At 37.7% G+C, this 26,262-nt stretch overlaps 1 protein-coding gene across 1 annotated transcript in view; it reads right to left on the reverse strand.

The window, feature by feature from the left end:
- LOC103203078 (myosin-8) overlaps nucleotides 1-21,698 on the reverse strand; it is a 31,957-nt gene extending 10,259 nt beyond the window's left edge. Inside the window, exons 1-26 of the mRNA XM_007948031.2 lie at nucleotides 21,489-21,698; nucleotides 20,293-20,436; nucleotides 20,052-20,208; nucleotides 17,712-17,739; nucleotides 17,504-17,612; nucleotides 17,319-17,411; nucleotides 17,097-17,160; nucleotides 16,144-16,242; nucleotides 15,952-16,055; nucleotides 15,655-15,793; nucleotides 13,571-13,689; nucleotides 13,331-13,480; nucleotides 11,647-11,817; nucleotides 10,563-10,872; nucleotides 10,392-10,459; nucleotides 8,611-8,698; nucleotides 8,407-8,524; nucleotides 7,809-7,932; nucleotides 7,575-7,711; nucleotides 5,427-5,682; nucleotides 1,896-2,138; nucleotides 1,627-1,803; nucleotides 1,400-1,545; nucleotides 1,226-1,316; nucleotides 750-1,139; nucleotides 214-340 (exon numbers count right to left, since the gene is read on the reverse strand). Coding sequence (XP_007946222.1) covers nucleotides 214-340; nucleotides 750-1,139; nucleotides 1,226-1,316; nucleotides 1,400-1,545; nucleotides 1,627-1,803; nucleotides 1,896-2,138; nucleotides 5,427-5,682; nucleotides 7,575-7,711; nucleotides 7,809-7,932; nucleotides 8,407-8,524; nucleotides 8,611-8,698; nucleotides 10,392-10,459; nucleotides 10,563-10,872; nucleotides 11,647-11,817; nucleotides 13,331-13,480; nucleotides 13,571-13,689; nucleotides 15,655-15,793; nucleotides 15,952-16,055; nucleotides 16,144-16,242; nucleotides 17,097-17,160; nucleotides 17,319-17,411; nucleotides 17,504-17,612; nucleotides 17,712-17,739; nucleotides 20,052-20,208; nucleotides 20,293-20,436; nucleotides 21,489-21,698 — 3,862 coding nt within the window. The remainder of the gene's footprint in view (nucleotides 1-213; nucleotides 341-749; nucleotides 1,140-1,225; nucleotides 1,317-1,399; nucleotides 1,546-1,626; nucleotides 1,804-1,895; nucleotides 2,139-5,426; nucleotides 5,683-7,574; nucleotides 7,712-7,808; nucleotides 7,933-8,406; nucleotides 8,525-8,610; nucleotides 8,699-10,391; nucleotides 10,460-10,562; nucleotides 10,873-11,646; nucleotides 11,818-13,330; nucleotides 13,481-13,570; nucleotides 13,690-15,654; nucleotides 15,794-15,951; nucleotides 16,056-16,143; nucleotides 16,243-17,096; nucleotides 17,161-17,318; nucleotides 17,412-17,503; nucleotides 17,613-17,711; nucleotides 17,740-20,051; nucleotides 20,209-20,292; nucleotides 20,437-21,488) is intronic.
- Between the last annotated feature and the right edge of the window lie 4,564 nt (nucleotides 21,699-26,262).

The following is a 26,262-nucleotide window of genomic DNA, read 5'->3' on the forward strand; positions in this document are numbered from 1 at the left end:
TTGCCATAGGAGTGCAACAAGCAGTGTGGTTATTTTATTTTTTTCTTTCTGACTTGCTTGGGAAATTCTGATAATTTGTTCATCCCCCTCAAAAATGGAAATACTGCTATTTATTCAGGACCTCTGGCATCTTTTTTTTTTTTTTTTTTTTTTTTTGCTGGCCATTATTTTTATCTAGCACATAGTGGTAGGACCTGGAGAAGATGTCTTTACCTGCTTCAGTCTGTAAGCGTGCTCTCTGTGTCGACAGGTCATTGATCAGCCGCTGCTGCTCTTCCTCCTTTGTTTTAAGTTCATTCAGTTGATCTTCTAGGGTACGACACATCTTCTCAAGGTTTCCCTACGAGACACATGGCAATGAAATGCACTGAGTGCAATAAAAAATTAAAACTTGATTCCTAAAATATTTTCAGAGCGAATAAATTTATGTCAAATGGAAATAGAAAGTTAAGATATCAACTCTGTAGAACATGCCAGAATTCAAGCATGGTAAGTACACAATATCCCTAAACTGGTCATTGTTAGAGACCATTCACTTATTTCAATCATACAGACACTTGTTTAAAGTGGATTTTGATATCGTCGTACTAGGTCATAACTAGCATTTAAAAAATGTATAGAATGGAATATATTAGAATAGAAAATATTATAGTGGGGCTATAAACTACCTGCAAACAATGTTTAATGAGAGATCAACACGTGATCTTGTGGATTATTGATTATCCTGATTTAGAGACAGTATTGGGTACCTTGGCTTTAGAGATGGCCTCTGCATTACTGCTGAGGTCATCAATCTCCATCTTCAGCTCGCTCTTCTCCTTCTCTAGTTTCTGTTTGACCCGCTGCAGGTTGTCAATCTGCTCCCCAAGTTCAGCCATGCTATCTGCATGCTTCTTTCTAAGAGAGGCTGCGGTGGCCTCATGCTGCAGGGTGGCCTCTTCCAGGTCCCTGCGCAGTTTCTGGAACTCAGCCTCTCGCTTCTTGTTCAATTCCACTTGAGCAGAGGTCGCCCCTCCAGCTTCTTCCAGCCGCTCGCTGATCTCCTCCAGTTCCCGGGAGAGGTCAGAGCGCTGCTTCTCAGCTTTGGCCCGGGAGGCCCGTTCTGCCTCAATTTCCTCCTCTAGTTCTTCAATGCGGGCCTGGGAGTGACACAAACACATTAATATGAACTGTTCTCAATTTCATTGTTTTGGTTTACGGAAAAGATGGAGGTGAGATAACTCACCTGCAATTCTTTGATCTTCTTTTGTAGTTGAATTTCTAGTGCTTGTTCATCTTCAATTTTGCTTATCAGATTGCTGATTTCAAATTCTTTCCTTTAGACAGAAGAACAAGACATATAAATATCAGTATAAATTCAAAGATGATGTCATGTAGAATTTTTTTCTGGAGCTCCTACTTTTTAAGCTTCTCATCAAGTTGTTGTTTGTCATTTTCTATATCCATTGTAGATTCTTGGGCCAATTTTAGGTCACCTTCCAGCTTCCTCTTTGCTCTTTCTAGGTCCATGCGAAGTTTCTTTTCTTGCTCCAGAGACCCTTCAAGCTAATGAAAATGTAAAATATGTTAAAAATAGGAAGTATGTTAAAAATAAATCTTTCAAAACTATATTAAAAATGCACTTACATCATCCACTTGTTGTTCCAGCTTGGTTTTAGCCTTGGTCAGGCTGTTTACTTTGTCCTCTTCTGCCTGCAGGTCATCTAGGGTCTGTTGGTGGGCCTCTTGGAGGGCTTTCTTCTCTTTGGTCAGCTTTGCGATGGTCTCATCCAGGCCTGCCATCTCTTCTGTGAGGTTTTTTACCTTGGAAAATTAAGAAACAAATTGTCTCTATTGTACAGTAGCACAGTTGGATGGCAGAACCTCTACATAGTATAGCAGAATAAGCCTCATACCTTATTCTCTGTGGCATGCTTTTCCTTTTCAACCTTGGCCAGTGTCAGCTCAAGGTCATCAATGTCTTTCTTGAGCTCTGAACATTCATCCTCCAGTTTCCTCTTCTTGGCCGTCAGCTCAGCATTGATCTCTTCCTCATCCTCAGCTCTCTCTGTCACCTCTTTGACTTTAGCCTCGAGCTGGATTTTGTTTTTAATCAGTTGCTCACACCTTTCCTCCGCATCAGCCAAGGCATCAGCTTCCTGTGAAGACAGACATTAAGATATTTAGAGATTGTTACTTATCTTGAAGGAGCTCTGGTAGCATAGTGGCTAAGGCACTTGACTGCTAACCAGAATAACCAGAAGGCTGGTGGTTCAAACCCACCAGCCACTCCTCGGAAGGAAGGTTGGGCAATCCTACTTCCGTAGTGATACTGCCTCAGAAACCCAAGGACAAACAACAACAAACTTATCTTGAACTTCTTTGCACAAAATAGTAGTGTTTATCTAATACTGATGGATTTTTATGCTGTGAATCTAAAATTACACTTAATTGAGCATTACATGGCCTGGAGAAATGCAACTAATTAGAAGAGAAGGGAGACAACAGCTTTAGAAAACAATTAGTTTGAAAAATGGTTGAATTGCTGCACTGAATTATTTAAAAATATAGTGTATAGCAGAGTGGCAAGACTTCCAGAGAGGGCAAAAGGAAGCTGGGTTCTTGTCGTAATATTGCCTCCAGATGTAAAACCTTGGGCAAATTGCTTCCTTTCTTATTCTTAACTTCCTCATATGTAAATAAGGAGGTTGAAATAAATTATTGCTGAAAGCTTTTTAGGAGCTCTGGTGTGTGTAGTGCCTAAGGTATTTGACTGCTAACCAGAAGGCTGGTGGTTCAAACCCACCAGCCACTCCTTAGAAGGAAGATTTAGCTGTAAAATCCAAAGTTTGGTGTTTTTTTTTTTTCAAAATTTTTTATTGTGATTTGAATGCAAATGTATAAAGCAGATTCATTTTGCTCTCAACATTCAATTTTGTTTCATAACACTGATTACAATCCCAACAATAAACAGTTCTCCTTCCATTTCCCCCTTGTGACTACCCCTTCCCTTTGTTCTTCTTATCCATGCATTTCTGTATGTCCAACTTTCCCCCTACGTGAATGTTGCCCTTCTGATCTCTCATGGTTGACTGATCTAAGTGGTACGTCTCCCTAGGGTGGGTGTTCTGCTCATGGGTCTTTCTACTGTTTGGCTGAGAACTAATCCACAGAAGTGAGTCCAGTACCAAGCCTGAAGGATCATCCAAGGCCATAGGCTAGGGGGTTTCACCAGTGTCTATGCAACCACTAATTCTGGTCATTTTTGTGTTTTGAATTTTGTTCCACATTTTCCTTCCACTCTATCCCGGATCTCCAATTTTGATCCCTTTTAGAGTGGTTGGCATTGGTAGCCAGGCACCATCTAGTTCTTCTAGTCTCAGGGCTGTGAAGGCTGAGGTTTGTGTAGTCCATTAGTCCCTTGAACTTATTATTTTCATGACTTTGATTTTCTTCTCTCTTCTTTGCTCCAGATGAGGGAGGACCAACAGTTGCATCTTAGATGGCTGTTCAAAAGCTTTTGAGATCCCAGTCACTACTCACCAAAATAGGATGTTGTTGTTATGTGTCATCTAGTTGTCTCCGACTCATAGCGACCTTATGTACAACAGAACAGAACACTGTCCCGTCCTATGCCAGCCTCACAATCTGTACGATACCCGAGCCCATCGCTGCAGCCACTGTGTCAATCCACCCTGTTGAGGGCCTTCCTCTCTTTCGTTGATCCTCCACTTTACCAAGCATGACATCCTTCTCCAGAGAATGGTCCCTTCTGACAACATGACCAAAGTAGGTGAGACAAAGTCTGGCCATTCTTGCTTCCAGGGAGCATTCCAGCTGCACTTCTTCCAGGACAGATAGTCCACGGTACTTTCAGCATTCTTCACCAACACCACAACTCAAAAGCATCAAGTAGGATATAGAACAATATTTTTATGTACTATGTTGTATCAGTTGAGCTTGATGCCCTCGCCCCACAACCCACCACCAACTATTGTCCTGAGTCTGCAGGCCCAGTGATCCTTCAAAGTGCTTGGTTTTTGCTGAGAAGCTACTCCAAATGTGTCCCCTGTTAGTTCTATAATGTATATGGATATTTTGATTTAGTCAATTGGTTAGTTTTGGTTTTGGCCATTTTTAACCCCCCTCAAATAACTAGTTGGTAGACTGACTAAAAAAAGAAATGAAAGAAAACTTAAGTAATTTTATGCCTCTAGATATATTTTCCTGTGGCATTTTTATATATTCAAAACCTTCTTGATAGTCCATTAGCAATGCTAAAGTTGTCCACAATTTTCATTTAAGGAATTATCTATTAGCCTCAAAATTAATTTTTCAGTACATAAGAACATGTAATTCTGAGAAACTTCATAGCTCAAAAAAGTTTTTATAAATGACTAATTACAGGACTCAAATAAAATCATTTCAATTATTAATTTATTAGATTTCTCTGGACTGGAGACTTTCTTTAGTTTCATAGAGTTTGTTTTGTTAATACCTTAATTTTTAAAAAAATGTTTAAATGGACCATAATGGAGACTTCCCAGAGTTCTATTGCTTTTATGTTTAACAGTTATACATTCAACATATATTTACTGACTGATGATGATAATTCTGGTTAAGATGATTAAGATGAAGAGGTATGTGTTTGGAAAAATGTAACCTTCATACAAGTAAAGCTATCAAAAGGAACAGTTGAAATAGCTTAAAAACTTAAGAAAACTATCCCTTTCTCAAGGGATATTCTTGGGCTTGTTAAACCAAGGAATTGGGAGGTTATGTTTGGCTAGAGGTCTGCTGCCAAACTTAACTTCCACTCTAATTTCAATTCCCTCCTGAACCAATAAACAGAGGCCTTAAGTACATTAGGAGCTCTGGTGGCATAGTGCCTAAGGCATCTGACTGCTAACCAGAGGGCTGGCGGTTCAGACCTTCCTTTCTGCGAAAGGAAGACTGGGCAATCTACTTCTATAGAGATACCGCCTCAGAAACCCAAGGAGGGTCGCTTTGAGTTGGATTCCACTCAATGGCAGTGAGTTTAGTTGTTTTTTTTTTTTTTTTTTTTTTTTAACGTTATAAGGAGCTCTGGTGGTGTAGTGCCTAAGGCATTTGACTGCTAACCAGAAGGTTGGTGGTTCAAATCCACCAGCCACTCCACAAAAGGAAGACTGGGTAATGTAGTTCCATAAAGATTTACAGCCTGGTAAACCCAAAGGGGGTCACTACTATGAGTTAGAATTGACTCGATGACAGTGAATTTGGTTTCCTTTTGGTTTTACTTATCTTATAGGAATATTGAAAGTAAGTGAAATACCAATGTGGGAAAAAAGATATATATATCTCTTGAGAGTTTTTTTTTCAATGAAAGGATTTCTGTAAAGCCAATATATATGCATGTTCCAAAAAGCCATCAATAACATGAAGCATTCTGAATACAGAGTACTCACAGATTGGACCTGGAGTTGTAGGTCATTTTTCTCTTTCAAGAGAGTGACCATTTTTTCCTCTAATTCCTTCCGTTTAGCCTCTGACTTAGCAAGTTCCTCTTTGGTTTTCTCAAACTCCTCCTTCATGGTGGCCATCTCCTTCTCAGTTTCTGCACTCTTCAGCAGGGGCTTGATCTTGAAGAACAGCTTCATCCAGGGCCAGTGCTTGACATTCATGAAGGCTCGGATATTGTACTGGATGCAGAAAAGGGCTTCTCTGAAAAGCCATAAAAATGTTAGTGTAGATTGTTCTATTAGGTACATTGTCATTATTATCTATTATACATAAAATCCCTTTTAATGAACACTTCCCACATATATATGATATGTCTAATCCTCTATATGTTACATGCATCAGTTCTACACATGCACACACATAAACACACATACATACTTTCATGCTCACAGTCAGTAGTCCGCAATAAAGCCATTTTGCTAACATGTACTACTAATATTAAACAATTCTGTTCTCAAGTCCCTGTCAGACTAAAGAGAAACTGACTTTAGAGGGTGATTAATTTGACTGTATGAGTAGTATATTCCCTTCTTATCGACATATTACAATGTTACTGATTTGGGACTGGGTGTGGTAGTTGTAGGTTGATTATGATACTAGACCATCAGCATACACGTGTGAATTGTGAAATAGCGTAAGTTGCTCTGCTTTGCCTCACCTAAACTGAGCTACAGTTTGTCAGCTCTGCCTTGAAGCCTCTCTCCTCATTTTAATCACCAATAAGTTATCTACTCTCTAAACTTCTGTTGACAGTTTCTTCAGATTTTATCCTGGCTTTTTCTCAAATTCTTTCAAGTTCCTCAGTTTTACCTTTACAACTGGATTAGTAACATCTTCAGGGCATTCAGCATGGATTGTGCTCTTCTCTTCACTTCCAAAATTTGTTTTGTTAAATACAATTTTTAAATAGTAATAGAAGATCCCCAATGCAAACAACAGCAATAGACTGGCAATGTTTGACTATGTGATAGCAATGTCTGTGTGACTCTTCAGTCTTGTTAAAATGGAAATTCTGTTTCTGTAGGTCCAAATAGGTAAGAACTGTAACTCTCAAAATGCTCTGGTAGAGTAGTGCCTAAGGCACTTGACTGCTAACCAGAAGGCTGGCGGTTCAAACCCACCAGCCACTCTGGGGAAGGAAGGTTGGGCAATCTACTTCCATAGTGATACCACCTAGGAAACCCAAGTTGGGTCCAACTCGATGGCACATAACAACAACAACAACAACAAAACATAAACCATAATGTCAACACATGGAAAAGACTTGGGAACACATACAATGCAGTACCTAAATAAGTACAAACTAAAAAAATCAAACTCACTGCCATCAAGTCAATTCTGATTCATAGTGACCCCCATTGGGTTTCCAAGGCTGTAAATCTTTAGGAAGCAAACTGCCCCATCTTTCTTCCACAAAGCAGCTGGTGGATTCAAACAATCTACCTTTTGGTTAGCATCCAAATGCTTTAACCACTATACCACCAGAGCACCTTTAAATTAAGTACAGATGAGCAAAATAAATGCAAAATGTGTGTGTTGGGATAGAGAATGCTTTCTTTAGCAAATAGTGCTGGGTAGAGAGAGTGGGATTAGGTTAATTAAGGAAAGGAGAACAGGAAGGTTTGAATTGGTAAACAGATAAATTAGAATAAGGGGAGAGGACTTGTGCAAATATGAGGAGAGGAGATATATTGTTTAGTCTGGCTGGAAAAAAAAAAGGCTATATGGTTGGAAATTATAAATGAAGAGAGGAAAAAAAAGAGCCTTGACAATCAGGCAAGGCAATGTAGATTTGACATGAGAGACCATGGGGAGCCACAGACTGAGAAGTGGCATAATGAAAATAGTGTTTATAGAAAATCATTCCTGTAGCATATGTGAGGTGGATAGAAAGGGAGAATTTGGAGGCCAGAGAAAATTTTGGAGAAAACCCAGGTGTGAAGGGTGAAGCAAGGCTGATAATGTTGTTGAGGCAATTTCTGAACTGAGTGAGAGCCATATATTAGCCACAAAATTAAAGAGTCAATGAGTGAAGAGGGCTGATTGATAGTCTCCAAGGGATCCTTATAATCCTTATCTTCTGTGGTTGTTACCTTCTCTGCAACATCTTCTGATATTCTACCCTCATTAGGAATCCCCTACAGACTGCTTGAGTTCTTGTTATGATCTGCGCCAATTTATCATCTCTCATTTCTTCCAGGAGACCCAGAAGGCCAGCTTTGAAGAAAACCTGGACACAGGAAGAGTCACAAATTATCCCCATAGTACAGGACACACAGAAATGGCAGACGGTACTTGCATCAGGTGTAAATAAATAACAGCTATACCTTAGTATGTCCAAATTTATATTGGGTATGATCAATATCAATAGAGGCAAGAAGTTTCTCAGAAGCTTTCTTGCTGTCAATGAACTGTCCCTCTGGAATAGCACTTGCATTTAAAACCTTGTATCTGTACAGTGAAACAAAGAAGAATGATTAGGAAGACATGAGCACATGTACAAACCAAGGGAAACCAGAAAGAAGCATTGATAAAAATCTGAGAGCAAAGTGAAAGTAGAAAATCCAAGTATCCCTTCAGGTCAGATAGTAAAAAAGTATAATTTACGTGTTCTAATACATGCCTTCTTTCTGTTTTTAAGAAATGCCACCTCTTCTTCTAGCCTGTTATTCTGTCCTACTATCAGAAGAATATATTATTTGACTTCACAATATTATACTAAACAAGATACATGAAATACAATGAACATATGAAAATAGTAAAAATGATAACATATTCATGGCATTTCCTGAATACTCCCTGCTGAACCAATAAACAGAGGCCTTGGGAACATTAGGTATGTATCGAAGGAAGAATCACAGAGGGCACATTTTCTGGTCGTTCGGTTCAAGTAAACTCAAATAAATATAATGAAGAGAGACTGACCTCTGTTTAAAATCCCCATATAAGATTCTGCTTGGGAATCCTTTCCTGCAGATCCGAATGCCTTCAAGAACACCATTACACCTCAGCTGGTGCAGGACAAGTTCATGTTCCATGGCCCCTGAAAACATACCAGAGTACTTACTACTGGGCACTTGAGTTTTAAAACTGGTGCCTGTTTGATCACTTCATGCTCTTGTGTCTTACCAGGAGTTTTGGTCTCATTGGGGATGATGCACCGTACAAAGTGGGGGTGAGTGCTCCTCAGATTAGTCATCAGTTTATTTAAATTTTCCTAGGAAACCAGATAGAAGGGACTTTATGGGAAAGTTCTATATCAGATTGCTTTATACACACACACACACACACACACACACATAAATAATTATGTGGCATTAACTTGAGCAGTATTTTAACTACCTTCCATAAGCATTTTTGTTGTTGTGTGCTCTCAAGTGGATACCAACTCATGGTGACCTTATAGGGTTTCATAAGGCTGTAATCTTTACAGGAACAGATTTCCAGGTCTTTTCTCTCACAGAGCTACTGGTGGGTTTGAACTGGTGACCTTTTAGTTAGCAGCCAAGTGCTTTAACCATAGCCCCATGGAGCTCCATAGCACAAGCATAGCTTTAACCATTGCACCACAGAGCTCCATAGCACAAACATATAAAGCTTCAATTACTCTGTCTTTCAGTGTCTTAAGAATTCTAGCCTGTCCAATAACCAAGAAGCCAAAGTGCTGGAAAGAAATGCAGATCTCCAAGGTATTCACTTATAATACCTAGGAGCTATCTTATAAACAAACTGCACATTTAGTAGCCTTGATGCAGAGGAAATGTTCTGGACTGGGAATCAGAAGACAAAAGACAAAGCCTCAGCTCTACTACTAACAAGCTGCCTGATGCTATGAAATCCCTTTCATCTCTCTGGGCTCTCTCTGCAAATAGTTGAGATTATCTCTAAGGTCTCTTCCATCTCTCTCAGAACTAATAATTCTTACAGTAGTGTTTTACAGTGGTAACTAAGGTTAGCAAATTTCCCAACTTGCCATTCCTTTCTCTGGTTTATTATTCCCTGAGATCTGTAACCTCTGGTTTTGCTTTGTTTTCTGAAGAGTCTAAAATCATCAGCAATTTATGTGAGCAGATCTTGTGTACCTTGTGCTTCCAGAGAGTAATGGCAGAGGATGTTTATTCAACCATAGAAAACTCACATATCAATATTTCTCAGGTATACTCTTTGAGAAGGCAGAGTTTTTCCACATCTTATTTAATTTTTAGGAAGCAAACAAACAAAATGGGTTTCTAATCTCAAAAATATACATAAGGGAAAACTAACGAAAGAAGTCTATATAGTGAGATATTGTATATTGGTAGTATAAAAGGAAATAAATGGCAGTTCTGCTGCGGTCATAGGTCACATATGCATCTTAGTTTTAAAAGGCATGAGACTTAGCCATACAAATTCTGATAGAGCAGAATAGTCCAGACACAGTGCCCAGTGTCCCTTTGGAAGGGCCAGTTTTTAAATTACGTAAGAAAATCACATTGTTTTGTAATAAAATTATTATTGTTCTTGTTTTAGTTTTAAGTGATATCTTCTAACTTAATCATCCATCGAAATCAGTAGGCTTGACTTGAGATGCTATCCAGTTTTGCAAAAAATCATATCTACCCTCAGAGGATAAAGATTTGTTTGGTGGAAGCATGTTCTAAAAAGTATAATTCAGGCTCACTCTCAAAGAGGAATTCAGGAGCATTCTTCAGGGTCAACATTAGCAGGATAAGGAGAGTCCATTAATAAAATAATGATAATAAGTGAAGCATTCTTCCCTATAGGGGAAGTATTGCTTTATACTCTGACGAGAGGAGTGAATATTTATAGTGATTCCTTTCAACACCCCTTTCCCTCCTAATTTATTCTAAATCCAATAATTATGAAATTCTTAAAAGCTGACTGGAGTTTTAAATTAAGTTTGTACTTACCCTGAAAAGGGCTGACACAGTCTGGAAAGAAGAGCCCTTCTTCTTAGCACTTTTCTTTGCACCACCCTCTGAGGTAAGAAGAAAACCAATACTAAAGTTGATTTCTGGAGGCTAGAATGCTACATGAACATCTCTGGGAATAGTTATAACTTAGATTAAGAGTTAAAGTACCTGATTCAGCACTAGCATATGTGGAAAAGAGAGTGGCCAAAGTCTTCATTGCAGACTTCTGGTATAGTCCGACCACGGTGTCATTTAGAGGGTCCTTGTTCTTGTCAAGCCAACCAGTAATGTTGTAGTCCACAGTACCAGCATAGTGGATCAGGGAGAAGTGGGCTTCAGGCTTGCCTTTGGTAAGCTTGGGCTTCTGGAAGTTGGCCGACTTGCCCAGGTGCTGATCATAGAGTTTGTTCTTGAACGAAGTGTCTGTTGCCTTGGGGAACATGCACTCCTCTTCCAGGATAGAGAAGATGCCCAGTGGCTGAATTCAGAAAAGTAGACATTAGGTTTCAGCCTAGCTTCTCTCAAAAGATGCCTGTTGTTTGGTTGGACTTTGAGGAGTCCCAATTAAATACATTTACAAAGTAAACCAGGGTCACGGCTCTAAGAAATGCCTTTGTTACTACGAGCATGACTTTTTCATCATTCCTTCTCACAATCAATCCATAGTATCATTTTTAAAAAGAGTAGGGTATAAACTCCAAGTATCCCCATGGCACTGAATTAATCTATTGTCAAAGTTTTATTTTACTATGAAAATGACTCACTGACTTAAAATGATGTTTAGTCTGTAGGCAATAATTTAACAGAATAAATAACCAAAACTTATTAAAGACATTTTGTGCATTTAGTCTCTAAAAGATAGATGGTGAAGAAGCATAAGCAATTTGACATACTGACTTCCAAACAGATTCACTATCATATTAAGCTCTAGACATGTTACCTGCATCTTAATTTTTATTCAGAAAAAAAGATTTATTTCTATTGCTGTCATCTTGGATCATAAAGAAGATGGGTTTAGAAGTAATGAGGTAGTTCTAGTGAAACAGACCATCTCAATAGAGTTTTCAGTGGCGCTTTAGAATTGGATTTGAGCCAGTGTTAGAACAAAAATGGTTACAACTAAACTAAACACTCTCTGATCTCTTATATAAATATTGAAAAAGAGGAAATCATTTCCAAGTAGTAAAGTGTGACTTTTCAAATTTGTTCTGAGATTACAGTAGTACTTCCTTTCTGTGGAAGTCATACAAACCTTTTCGATGAGCTCAATGCAGGCAGCCAGGTCCATCCCGAAGTCAATGAACGTCCACTCAATGCCTTCCTTCTTGTACTCTTCCTGCTCCAGCACGAACATGTGGTGGTTGAAAAACTGTTGCAGTTTCTCATTGGTGAAGTTGATGCACAGCTGCTCCAGGCTGTTAAACTGTACAAAATATTAGTGATTTCCAACATTAAATGGATTTTTTTGTAGCAGTAGAATTCATTAATCAAGGAATGGTTTTTCAAGAAATGTGGAAGATAATAATGAAATAGGGTTTAAACTAATTATTTTTCATTAAAAAATCCCAGAAAGACATTAAAAATTCTTAACACAAGCCTTTAAGGAGCTCTTGTGGTACAGAGTCTAAGGCATTTGACTGATAATCAGAAGGTTGGCAGCTCAGATTCACCAGCTGCTCTGTGGAAGGAACAAGGGACAATCTACTTCCATAAAGATTTACTTCCTTGGAAGCCCAGTGAGGGTCACTATGGGTCAGAATTGACTCAGTGACTGTGGGTTTGTTTTTGGTTTGAACACAAGCCTTTATCTTGACTTTCTGGGCATTAAATATGAGTGGAAGTATCAATTACATAGCAAGAGTTCTGGTAAGAACGCACCTCATTTCTTCTACTATTCCCACTGTCCAATTAAAGACAAAGTTCACAGTTTCATATTTGGCAGTCACATTATTAAGAATAGCTTATCTGAAGACCTTTAGCTGCTGTATAAAGTGAAATAGATAGGCTAATTTCTCTTTTGTTCATGTTAATCATTTGACAAATCCCTCTTGCCAAGGCTGTGAATGAAGAGACCTGATGTAGTATAGAAACTGAGGATATAAAAGTGTCTTTGTAATAATTTACTGTCTCATTTTATCAATGGTGACTAGTGCCTCAGAGGTGATATATTTTGTGTAAAATGAATCTGGAAGAGGAGAGACTATGATCTGTCTCTAGGCTTCTACTTTTGGCTGCTTTCTCCTTTATGGGAGGGAGATGCCTTGTATGCTGACCAGATGCTTCAGATAAAGGCTCCTGTCCTAGCTTTGTTTGCACTGGCTTTATTTATTTACTTATTTTTAATGCATTTTATTGAAATATAATTTATGTACAGTGAAATACACAAAACTAAAGTGACATGAGTCAATGCTTTTTTTTTTTCAGTGTTCCCTCCCCTCCCCCCCCCGCAACCAACAAAGAAAGTTTCCCTCCATATATAAACCTTTCCTCGACCCTCCACAACAATGAGCTAATACTATATTTGTCCTTCTGTGATTGACTTATTTCACTCAGAATAATGTCCTCCAAGTTCATCCATATTATGCAGTGTTTTGAAGACTCTACATTATTCTTTAGTGCTGCATAGCATTCCAGTATATATTCCAGTACCATAGTTTGGTCATCCACTCCTCTACTGATGGGATGTACTGACTTTATTTTAAATATTAAAGAAGTAACATTTGGACATGCTTAGTATAATGCCAGAAACACTGATTGCTCAGTAAACGTTAACTTTTTTTTATTATTACTTTCTGTTACCTCCTAGATGTTCTGGGCTTATTGTTAGAGAAAGCATTGTAGACACTATAAATGTAAATGAATAGTGATAATGCCTAATATATGAAAGCCTACAATTGCCTCTTTTCCATTTTTTTATTAACATGAAGATATCTCACATCAAAGATCTCGAAGCCAGCAATGTCCAAGACCCCAATGAAGTACTGTCGGGGCTGCTTGGTGTCCAGCTGCTGGTTGATGCGGGTGACCATCCACAGGAACATCTTCTCATAGACGGCTTTGGCCAGAGCACCCACTGCATTGTACACCTTCACAGACAGAGTACTGTTAGTTGGCATTCTTAAACATATGTCATGAAGTCCTCCGTTATGTATTACTTATTGAGGTCCTGCACTTACCTGCTGCACAGTCTGACCTTTGGTGACGTACTCATTGCCAACCTTCACCCTGGGGAAGCAGAGGGCTTTAAGCAGGTCAGCAGAGTTCAGACTCTGGAGATAGGCTGCCTTGTCAGCAACTGCAGAGACACAATTCAATAAATGATGTTTAATGATGGACAGCCTCTCTAATCTGATCTTTTTGTGTCCTCTAATTCAATTTCTTTATTATCTAAATTAAGAACTTCTAATGATTCTAAAAAGATCAAATTAGACTCTCTATATATTAGAACGGGAGCTCTGGTAGCATACTGGCTAAGGCACTTGACTCCTAACCAGAAGGCTGGTGGTCCAAACCCACCAGCCACTCCTCAGAAGGAAGATAGGGCAATCTACTTCCATAGTGATACTGCCTCAGAAACCCAAGGAGGGGTCGCTATGAGTCGGATCCAACTCGACGGCACATAACAACAACAACAACATATATTAGAACATATAGTTGCCACTGAATGGTCGATTGCTTATACTGGCTTTTTTGATATATTATTGAAAGTAGCTTTTGAGAAATTCATTGACAGTAAGCATATGTCCAATGCTTATTGCAATGCTTTGTTAAGATAAAAGACATAGTTTTTGCTTTTAAGACACATTTGATGCAATTGGAAAGATAAGATAAATATATCTTTTTTATTCTTATTTCAGTTTTGCCACTCACAATTTAATCTAACTGGATCAGTTTCTTTATCTGAAAGCGTGTCAATTAGACTTTACTGAGTGACTTTTGTTGCTATTAGTTGCTGTCAAGTCAGTTCTAATGGTGACCTTATGAATAACAGAATGAAATGTTGCCCCATCTTGTGCCATCTTTGGGATCATTGGTATGTTTGAGTCGATTGTTGAAGGTATTGTGTCAATCCATCTCATCAGTGAGAGGAGGAACTTTTATAGAGTTCCTTCCTAGAATTTTGTTAATGACTATAATGTAAATGCCACATGCCAGGTACAAAAGTAACTCTCAAAAGTTTAGAGTAGAGAGGGAGAGAATTTCAAGCTCGCATTGTCAAGAAAGGAGCAGATAGCTTTAGCTCTCCATAATAGAGCCTGACAATTGCATTGTGATCTTTAGCAAATGTTTTGATTTCCCTGAATCTCAGTTTTATTAGTGTGTATTCAATAGTATTAGCTATTCCTTCATGGTTTGTTTTAAAGATTAAATGAAATAATATTTGGAAGTACTTGGTTTAGTGACAGAAATACACTAATTGCTCAATACATAGAGCAATCAATATTGCTTTTTCTACATGTATAATACATTATTTTCCTTTCCTAGTTCCTTGTTATCTTACTTGCTGCCTATATTGTCTACAGGTGTATATGTAGACAAACACACACTTATACACAGATGTTTCTAGAGGTACTCTGTGCCCTCAGTTCTAGGTTTTTTCAAAGTAGTGCTAAAATAGACCAATACACAAAGCTATCCTACATATCTATCACCATTGCCAAAGAAAAGCAAGCACACTATTCTATCTCATTCTATCTTCAGTTCTCTGGCCCTAGGCTGTGCTTTTTAGACATCTCCTTAAATTTGCTACTAGAGTTTATTTTAACGTATCTGTTCTGGATACCAATGATGAAGATATGGAGATGTGAGGCAGAGAAGGGGATGAAGAAGGCATGCAGTGTGATTTTCCTTGACTCACACTTCTTAGGGATGTCACTTGGTTCTGTAATCTCTTTGGGAGTACCATAGATAGACAGATGAAAGGATCAATCACCATAGATAGCTAGATGAATGGATGGGTAGCTAAATGGATGTGTGGGTAGATGGATAGATACATGTGAATGCATTTCTATATGAATATTCTGAAAAGAAGGAATACAGGGGAGATACTGCTGGAATGATAAAATTAATTAGAAAATTTTTGCTTGCATTTTATGCATTGTGTTTTGTTACATTTATTTTGTAGTCACTGTGTGTGCATGTGTGTAGATACCCTTTAGAATTTCAGCTACGAAGGAGATGTAGTATTTAGAATTAGCTTTTTTTTTTTTTTTTTTGCCATGTTCTCTGATTCAAACCCAGATGGAGGCTCATTTGGTACCTTCAGTGCCATCTGGCTCAGCTTGCTCCTCCCGTTGCTTTTGTTTGAATTTCATGTTCCCATAATGCATCACAGCCCCTGTGAGCTTATAGATGGATACTTTCTCTTCAGGAGTAAATCCTAAGATGTCAATGGCGCTCTGCCAGGAGAGATGACAGGGCAAAAGTTTAAGTAGAAGAGACTAACTTATTTAAGAGAATTTATACTGTATTTTAAGGTAACCACACCTACAGTGGACCACTATTGTCATTTTCATACATAATGGATTTTTTTTTTAAATGCATGTGTATGACTTACATCAGTGGCCATCAACTCTTCTTGGTCATCAATGCTGGGGACTGAGATCTCCCCCTGACTGACGAAGGCATAATCATAAGGGTTGGTGGTGATCAGGAGCATTTCTGGGTACACAGAATTCAGATTATATGTTTCACAATAGAAGTTATTAATAATATTAATTTCCATCTATGAATTCAAGTGTGTTCTTACCAATTAGATCTGGCTTCTTATTGGAAGTGATCTGATAAAAAATATGGTAACTTCTTTCTGCCTTTAGCTGGAAAGTAACTCTAGACTTTTCTAGGAGATCTGAAAAGAGAGAGAAATGCTGAATTAGAAAAAATATCAATGCTACTCAAGTAGTGAAATAAATACTAAAAATAGTAAAAATAAAAGGAGCTCTGGTAACACAGTGCCTAAGGCATCTGATTGCTAGCCAGAAGGTTGGTGTTCAAACCAACCAGCCACTCTGTAGAAACAAGACTAGGCATCTACTTCTATAAATATTTACCACCTTGAAAACCCAGTGGGGTTTGCTATGAGTTGGAATCGACTCGATGGCAGTGGGTTTGTTTTTTTAAAATAGTGAATGAACCTCAGCATCTTTGACCAAAATTATTGGAGGCATTACAGTTAGTGCCACTGAAATTTCATCTTGATGATCAATCCCCCTTGGTGCTACATTTAGAATTCTATTAAAGCAAATCTGCTTTAGGGAAAATTAGCTTTTCATATGGAAGACATGTGTCCTCTGTATTATAGTTGATCTCTAATATCTCCTCCCTCTTGGCTCACAGTAAACTCACTCTGGGGCTACCTTGGCAATCTCTACCAAGGCTCAGATCAAGAGCAGATCATAGTGATGTTCTGTGAACCTCTATGTAACTCATGGTAACCTGTAGGTAACCCTCATGTTTGTCCAAGAAAAAAATAACTGTTGCTTCTGAGTTGGAAATTGCTCTAGAAGTGCTACAGAACCATCCTTCTGAGACTGAGGTCATTGGAACACACAATAGATATGGATAAGTCTGACAATACCTCACAGGCAACACAGGCAGCAGGCCAGTGTTTTACAGACTCCAAGCACAGCAAATCTTGCATAATATCCCTACATATGAAATTGCTGTTTCTCTGTTTTGATTTTCAATGGTTCTATTACTCACATGTTTCAATATCAGCAGAAGCCAGCTTCCCCGTGGTACCGAAGTGGATTCTAATGAATTTACCCTTGAAAAGAGAAAGTTCATTCAGAATATATGTGTGTGTGTGTATGTATGTATGTATGTGCATATGTTATAAAGCACACAAGGGAGATGTAGTGAAACAGTAACTCAGAAATGGCTTTTCTGACACTTAAGGATGGAGAAGACCCCTCTGTGACTTACGAAGCGTGACGAGTTATCATTCCTCACAGTCTTGGCGTTACCAAAGGCCTCTAGTAGGGGGTTGGCACTGATGATTTGATCTTCCAGAGTCCCCTGCAAGGAAAGAGCAGTTCTCACACACAAGGCTCCAGACTTTCTCAGAGTCCTCCCTGAGTCCAGATTGTAACTGTGACTGTCAGACCCACCTGCATTTTGCCAGTTTCCTCCTTCTTCTTCTCTCCAGTAACTGCAATTGTTGCAAAGTACTGGATGACACGCTTGGTGTTCACAGTCTTTCCTGCCCCGGATTCTCCGCTGTCAAAGAGAAACCAGAGAAGACAACAGAACTACTACCCATGTTGTCAACATTGAAACAATCACCACAAACCAGAGCAGTAAAACAAAGTGACATACGTGATCAGGATGGACTGGTTCTCACGATCTATGCAAGAGAATCAAGATCATCAGTTAAAAAAAGAAGCATGTACAGTATGATTTTTTAATTAGTTCAGATGAAATACAACATGTACTGTTTAAACATTTGAACATATCACCCATGATTCTGAATTTGTGTTTAGCCTCCGAAATAGCCACCTGACTCTCAGAGTAAAATTCATAAAAGTGAGAGATAAAACGTTATTGAGATTTTTTATTTTATTTTATTTTTTTAAAGTTCTTGTTATGGAAAATTTCAAACATATGCAAGGATCGATAGAATAATAGAATGAGCTCCCATGTCCCCATCATACAACCTCAACAATTATTAACAAAGGGCAATTTTATTTCATCTGTATCCCTATCCCAATTCCATTGGATTATTTTAAAGAAATTCTAGACACATCATTTAATATGTAAGTACTTTAGTAAGAATCATAAAATTTTGAAGTTTTAAGGGATCTTTGAAAATGCTTAGGCTAACTCTTTCATTTGACAGATTAAAAAACAAAACAAAACAAAACTGAGACCCAGAGAATAATTGACTTTTCTTATGTTCATTATATAACTTGTTAAAGTCAAACACATTCAGGTCTTTTCACTTTCAGATTACATATTTTTCTGCTATCTAGCTTCCTCCTAGCTCTTTTCTTTTTCTTTTTAAAAATGCTACTGTGTTTTTAGTAAAATTTCTCCCAGCTTTTGATAATATTAATTTGACTACTGGTAATACTTAGAAAGGGATCTGGAATTGTGAATTTTTATGTTTATTTACTTTTATTTTCATTTTAGTTTTATATACATTTCTAAATAGCAGAAAACAACATCATCACTAGCTATATGACTGACATATTGGTACTACACCAGTTTACTGATTTGTTAAATGTCTATTTCTATACTGATCTATCATCTATCTATCAGTCTGTCATCCGATAGAGTTTAGAGAATTCTAAAATTCTATTCAGCACGATAGAACCTGGACCTTCATTAGATGTAGATATAGATTATAGAGAATTAAGAGAAGTAGATAACAATTTTGTATCATATTCAGACTGATTTTTTTTCCAGTATAAGCAAAATTATGGGAGAGTACACTGCATCTAGTGGGAGCATAGATTTTAGAAAGAGTTATGGTCTCTTTTGGCAGTGCTAAAATAACATTACCAAGTCAAATGCCACAGTTTTACATGATTTTATATGAAACTACTGTTTGTGAGACATATGTAACCTTGAATTTGGAGCAGCTCCAAAGCCCAGGGAATGGGAATCTTGGCTAGAGGTATGTGTGTGTGTGTGCATGTGCATAGTAGTGTAAATGCAGCTGGTGAATTTTAAAACTTCTGACAACAAGCCAGCGTTTGGATAATTTCTTGGCAGCAGCTAGCTTCTGTTGACCAGCCAAAGCACAGTTACTGGCATGGAATCCTTGTAGAACTGTTGGCCAATTCCTAATGGAAGATTTCTATTTTATCACTTTCTCTTTCTTGCCCTCAAAAGACAAAATAAAAACAACAAAACAAACAAAAAACCCTCACTCAGTTTCCAGAACCGTTTGGAAAAAAAAGGAAACTCAGGAATTTAGAACATTTCTAAAGGCAATACATTTGGTGAGATAAAAGTCTTTAATGCTGTATTTTGGGACTACGAAGTATGTCAAAGCTATTTATTTATGCTTCAATAAGGCAGAAAAAACCAACTTATATGCAATTCAAAAATATTGTCAAAGGAAGAAGGATCCTTATTTTATTCCATTCTACTAGGAAAATACTTCAAAAGCTTTGGGAGAAAAATTAGAGCTCATTCTTTCAGAAACTCAAAGAGGGGTCAGTATGAGTCAGGTCTGACTTGACGGCACATAACAACAACAACAGCCCCCAAAGATGGTAATGTTAGCAGTGTCATGTAAAGATAAAGGATAAGAATTCATTATGTTTTCCAGTTACGCTTGATAACTATCTTCTTTGATTGCTGTGTATGTGGATATTTTAAAAAATCTATTTGAACTTTTTATCTATCCAAATTGAAAAGTAAAAAATATGAGACAACAATAAATATAACTTTATAGAGGTCTGTTATTGTTTCAACTAGGCCAGCTGTGTTAGTTGGATAGATTAGTTAACCAAGAAGCTTCTCTTTGCTCATCTCTAAAATGGAAATGCCTGGTGGGAAGAATATATGACATCCCAGCTCTGAAAGTTCTTTGAAAACAGTGACGCCCAGTGGGACAGGAACGTGTTACTATAACAAGGCCCAGAAAGTCTGTTAGTTCATTACAATTCTATTTACACATTTCTCTAGATAGATGCATCACTCACTCACCAGTCAGCATAAACTGATAGGCGTTGTCAGAGATGGAGAAGATGTGGGGCGGGGCTTCCTGGCGCTTTTTGCCTCGGTAGGCAGCCACCACCTCAGGGTTATACACTGGCAGCCACTTGTAGGGGTTGACAGTGACACAGAAGAGACCTGAGTAGGTCTGGGAAAATCACAAAATTCATCATTGGATCTTGTTTTTACCCAGGGATAAACATAGGCTAGAAAGACGTTGAAGGAAACTCACGTAGATCATCCAGGCTGCGTAGCGCTCTTTGAGGTTGTACAGCACTCCAGGCTCATGCAGATGGGTCATCATGGCCATGTCCTCGATCTTGTCGTATTTTGGAGGGTTCATAGGGAAGACTTGGTCTTCTTTGACAGTTAGAGTCTGGAAAATAAGGATTTTAGTTCGTATTAATGGTTGGAGGTAGGGTTTATGTTTCTCTGTGTTTTGGTTATGAAATTATAGTTACAGACACCTTCCATTATGTCATTTAATGTCCTTTAAATAAAGTCATGAAAATATATTCATTTCAGACTTTGGTGTTAAGAAAGTCTGTTTTGTATAATGAGCTATTTTCGTACCTTTTTAAAAATAAATAATATCTCCTCACATTTTTTTCCCTGTCTCAAATTTTATTAATCATTTTATACCTTTTTACTTTAATAGGCTGAAAGTTTTATTTTTTCTTGCTATTTATTACAAGAAACTTCAAATTTTTGAGAAAAACACTATTTAGCTCAGTGAACAACCCAAAGGTTCTTCTGATGGGAGAATCTAGGTTTTTCTCTGAAGATTTGAGATTTACTGGGAAATGGGGAATTGAGGGGAAGTGGTGTGCTGCTCAATACTAATGGGTAAAGTCCTATGGGAGGTTGGGAAGGAGAGAAATGAGGCTACTGCTAAGCCTTTAGGAGCTCAGATAGTGTAGTGCCTAAGGCATTTGACTGCTAACTAGAAGACTTGTGGTTCAAACCCACCAGCCACTCCTCGGAAGGAAGACTGGGCAATCTACTTCCGTAGAGATACCACCTGGGTAACCCCAGGAGGGGTCGCTATGAGTCGCAATCGCCAGCAGTGAGTTTGGTTTTTGGCTGAGAATTTATTTTGCCTTCCAATTTGATATCTATAAATTGACCAGAAAAGTGTTTGAATGGGCAGTAGAATTAGAGCTTCCCAAGAAGTAAGGCTCTCTGGTAGCATAGTGCCTAAGGCACCTGACTGCTAACCAGAAGGCTGGCGGTTCAAACCCACCAGCCACTCCTCGGAAGGACGATGGGGCAGTCTATTTCCGTAGTGATACTGCCTCGGAAACCCAAGGAGGGGTCACTATGAGTCGGTGCGACTCCACGGCACATAACAACAACAAGAAGTAAAGGTTCCACTCTGGAATCGAGGAGGTAAGAAAAATGGGAGTATTTTCTCCTGTTTTTACTTACTGCTCCACTTTCAGTCTTTACAGTTACTTTCCCTCCTTCCCTGCTTTGTACAGTGCTCTTCACGTAGGATTCCTTGGGCTCCGCGACAAAGACAGACGTTTTAGCATCAAAAGGCTTGTTTTGTGCCTCAATTCGCTCCTTTTCGGATTTTCGAAGGTAAGGAGCAGCTTCGCCAAAAATGGCCATCTCAGCGTCTGAACTCGCGCTCATGGCTGAGATTTATTTAGCAGAAGATTCTGCCTTTGGGGAAAGAAGGAGAAACAGGGAGAAATGAAAATCAGAAGTTACACATGTGAATTAGTATATGAAATGAAAGAAACAATGAGCATCCTTAGGCTGAAATATAACTATTCTTCCAATCTGTCATTCACCTGTGTTCTGAGATAGCCTATAGGATTTAGTTTGGAATGAGACTGTAATTTGAAGCTTCACTTGTAGTTGTTGTTGTTGTTATGTGCCGACGAGTTGCTCCGACTCACAGCTACCCCTCCTTGGGTTTCCGAGGTGGTATCACTACGGAAGTAGAGTGTCTAACCTTCCTTCCAAGGAGTGGCTGGTGGGTTTGAACCGCCAGCCTTCTGGTTAGCAGTGAAGTGCCGTAGGCACTATGTTACCAGAGCTCCTTCACTTTTAGTTAGGACCTTGCAAATTTCCTTCCTATGTAACTTGTCTTGATCCTCAGGGCTGGGGTGCTTAAAATTAATTGAATTAGAAAAGAATCCTTGCATGCTTTTAATCTCTAAAATGTAACAATATCTGTAGCTAAAACAGTTGATGGATTGTTTTATAGCAACTGTCATTGTTGAATCCTCATTCTCCTTCTACATAAACTGTCATTGTTTAATCCTCATTCTCCTTCTACATAAATGATTGAATCTGCTGTATGCTAGGACAATCATATATTTAGAAAATAAAGTCTATTTAGTGCAAATGAAGGGTGAACTTTCAAAGCTATCAAAAATATCTTTTCCTTTTAGGTGGTCATTTACTCTCATAAGCGAAATATTTAAAAATAATTTTACCATCTACTTTATGTTAATATTTGGTGTTATAGCTCTCAGTGAGTCATTAAAATAATGACATTAAGTTTTTAGCACTATGGATTTTCTGGCATTTGGCTTGTTACCAAGGGATTTAGCATTGCCTTAATCCCAAATCTCTCTTGATACTCTGTCCTTTTGACATGAGACATTTCTACTATTGGCATATAGAAACTATACAGAAACAAGAACTTCAACATAAAGGAGGCCCCCTTTCCAGCATAAATTCCAAAGGCTTCTTTTCTTGCCCTCCAGAAAAAGGAAAAAAGAAAAATAAATAAGAGTGTATCATATGCATGTAAACTATTTTTATTGGATTGATAGCCATGCCTCTGTAATGTTAGCATGTTAGACTGGCTGAGTTTTTCCTTTATTTTCAGGTAGTAAATTACCTGGGGAAGGACCGGGATTGCCCCTAAATTAGACACTATATTTAGTACATCGTCAGTGTAAAACTTGAGACTTTAAACAATCAGTAGTCAACAACAAATAACAGTAAATAGTCAAAAACTTGCTAAAATATTATGGTTTTAACAAGACATATGTTTGTGTTTACATTTTTAGATTTAAATAATTCTGAAATGTCTTAAAAATGGCTGTAAAATAACTGAGTAGTCAGTGCTTTTCAGTAGAGGGATGTTAGTATGGAATAGTCTATTGTTCCTGGACAGTTTTCTAAGTGCAGCTGAGAACTCACTGTCAAATTGCATTCTATCCTACATGGTCCTTTAATCCTGGAACTCAAACGAGATAGTCCCTGAGAATAAGATACTCTGAAAAAGTCATTTTCCACATTTCTAAGCAGTCATTCAGAAATACTGTCTACTTATGACTATGAAAATATGGAAATGGTTTATGAATAAGAATTGTTCACAACTTCATTACACAAATCTCCTCTGTCATCAATAAGTTAATACAACCCAATCTTGCCTCTGGAGTTGTAGATGAAAATGCAGATTCAGAAGTGTCCAACACTGTAAAACAAGAAGTTTCTTATTAGTGAAGCTCTGAAATTCCAATGATTATAGAGTTACCAAATTAAAATCTCCTTGACTTAAAACTTAGCTTTATGAAAATAAAAGTCAGAGCTGAGAGGAATAGTTTCATGCTCTCAGAGGTAGGTTTTGGCCAGCTCTTTCTACCTGTTGGATCTTTCAGGTCCCAAGGCCCCCATCACTTACCTCTGGGTTCTTGGTGGAGATAAGACACAAGAGTTGGTCATGCTTATATAGGAACTAATGTGCTGATGCTGCAGCTACCTCCTCTTTGTTAGGGCAAGACATTTGGCAACATGAACCCTCAGCATAATTTGTACTGACATTTGGCATGTTTGGATATAATTAGAAGTATTCATATCATTTTGAGTATGCGAACCAATCTCCTATAAATAATTTCACAGGGGCCGATCTGCCGGCAGAGAATGCTTTCTAGCATGCTGGGACAGTAATCTTTGACAGTGACTGGTGGGGCCTCAGAGTACGTTAATAACAGCTATATTCAATTTGGCAAACTCTTTCAAGCATGCCTGTGGTAACCCAAGGATCAGATACTCAGCGATTCATTGCTGTCAGGGCCCTAACCACTTTTCCTTTTTTGTTACACCAGGAACCCCCTACTGCATTTCTTTGGGCCACTGCCAAGGCTCACCATAGGAGTCTGAGTTTAGGCAGCAGAACCACTGTGAGAGCACCATTTACACTGAGACTCCACCAAGGAGCCATACCCACATACACACTCTGAAAAAAAAAATCATTTGATTACAAAATAATATGTATTTTTATGTAAAAAATAAAAGTACAGGTAAGCAAAGAGAAAAAATTCTGTGATCTCAGTCTCTAGAGATAATAGATATATTAAGTGACACTGTACTATACCATACACATATGCTTGTAATCTGCTTTAAAAAAGAGTATATATGTCAAATGTAATTGAAACTCTTATTCTTTAAACAAATACATATATTGTTATCCTTCTTTTTATATTAAAGTATTTCCTTTTTTAAAGGTCAGGTATATTGAGGTATAATTTACATACAGCAAAATTTACCCTTTTAACGTGACCAAATCAAAACCAAACTCACTGCCATAGAGTTGATCCAACTTATAGCGACCCCTCCTTGGGTTTCTGAGTCACTACAGAAGTAGATTGCCCAACCTTCCTTCCGAGGAGTGCCTAGTGGGTTTGAACCATCAGCCTTCTGATTAACAGTCAAATGCCTTAGACATGCTATGCCATCAGACTTCCTTTTAAAGTGACAGTTGTATGTAGTTTTAATTTTAAAACTACATACAACAAAATTTACCTTTTTTGGTGTACAGTCCTAGGAGTTTTTAACACGTGTCAATTCTTATAATGGCCACCATGACAGGATAAAGAACAATTCCAGTTCTATGAGTTTTGATAAGCATATGCAGTTGAATAACCTCTTACATTTTATTTACATAAATAATTAGAGCCTTACAGATTGGTTTACAGATTAGGCTAAAATTTCCTTTGATGAACATGCATAATATAGATACCCTCCTGTCTCTCCAGAGGTAACCCCTGACACCAGCTTGGTGTATTGTAGTCAAGATCTTGTCTATGCATTCCCACATACATATTTTCTAGGAAAATAAAATTAATGAAACTGACCTCCCAAAATATATATAGAAAATATATAACATAGATATTTAAAAGTTACATGAGATGAAGTAAGGTGAATGAATAGGTATTGTGACGTAGTGTTAGGTTACTATTTTAGGACTGCTGATGACTGTGGATATCTGAAACTGCAGAAAGTGAAGTCATGGATAAGGGGAGACTACTGTATACCAAAGTAGAGGGGATAATAAAATCAACCCAATAGTTCATCACAGTATTAATAATTATTAGTACATTGTCAGTCTTGTTTCATCTATATCCCTACCTGTTTCCTACACCTTTAGATTATTTTGATATTATTCATTTAAAAATTGCTGTGTGGAAATTCCATATGTTCTGGATTGTAATCATTTCTTTGTTATAGAAGTTGCAAAGTATTTCTCCTAGTCTAATGATTATCTTATCTCTGCATGGCATCTTGATTTTATACAAGTTTTCCATTTTTATGTAGCCAAAATTATAATGATTTTTCTTTATATTTTTGATTTTTGTGTGTATTGTAAAAGGATACTTTCCCTAATTCAACACTCAAGGTCATAAATATATTCTTCTATTTGTCTATCTAATCATTTATTTTTTAATATTAAGGTTTATAATCCAGCTGATACATGTTTTTGTGTGTAAAAAAGTGTCAGGTAGGGGTTGATTTTATTTTATTCCTGTACTGACAGACAATTTTCCCAGCACTACTTACTTAATAGGCCAAAATTTCCCTTGTATTTGAAATGCCAACTTTGCCATACCACTATAATCTGTTTATAGATTCCATATTTGGTATAATATTGCTGTGTCAATAGCACATATGTTTTGTTATCTAGTTGGGCAAATTTTTCCTCATTTACTTTTTTCAAAGTTTGAGTTGACACTCCTTGCACTGTTAATTTTAGAATCAGTTTTTTCTTTTTCAGAATATATGGAAAATACTTTGATTTTGATTAAATTTAATAATAGGTTAATAAATAAATAAATAGGTTAATTTGATGGGAAGCAATACCTTTCCAATAGTGAGTCTTTCAGTCCGTAAGTGTGACATATTTTCCTACTTATTCTGTTTTTTAAAATGTTCTCAAGTCATATTTTCCAGTTTTCTT

The sequence above is a fragment of the Orycteropus afer genome, unplaced genomic scaffold (assembly GCF_000298275.1).
Source record: "Orycteropus afer afer isolate SDZICR_OR568_19922 unplaced genomic scaffold, OryAfe1.0 scaffold00199, whole genome shotgun sequence".
NCBI classification, from domain to species: domain Eukaryota; kingdom Metazoa; phylum Chordata; class Mammalia; order Tubulidentata; family Orycteropodidae; genus Orycteropus; species Orycteropus afer.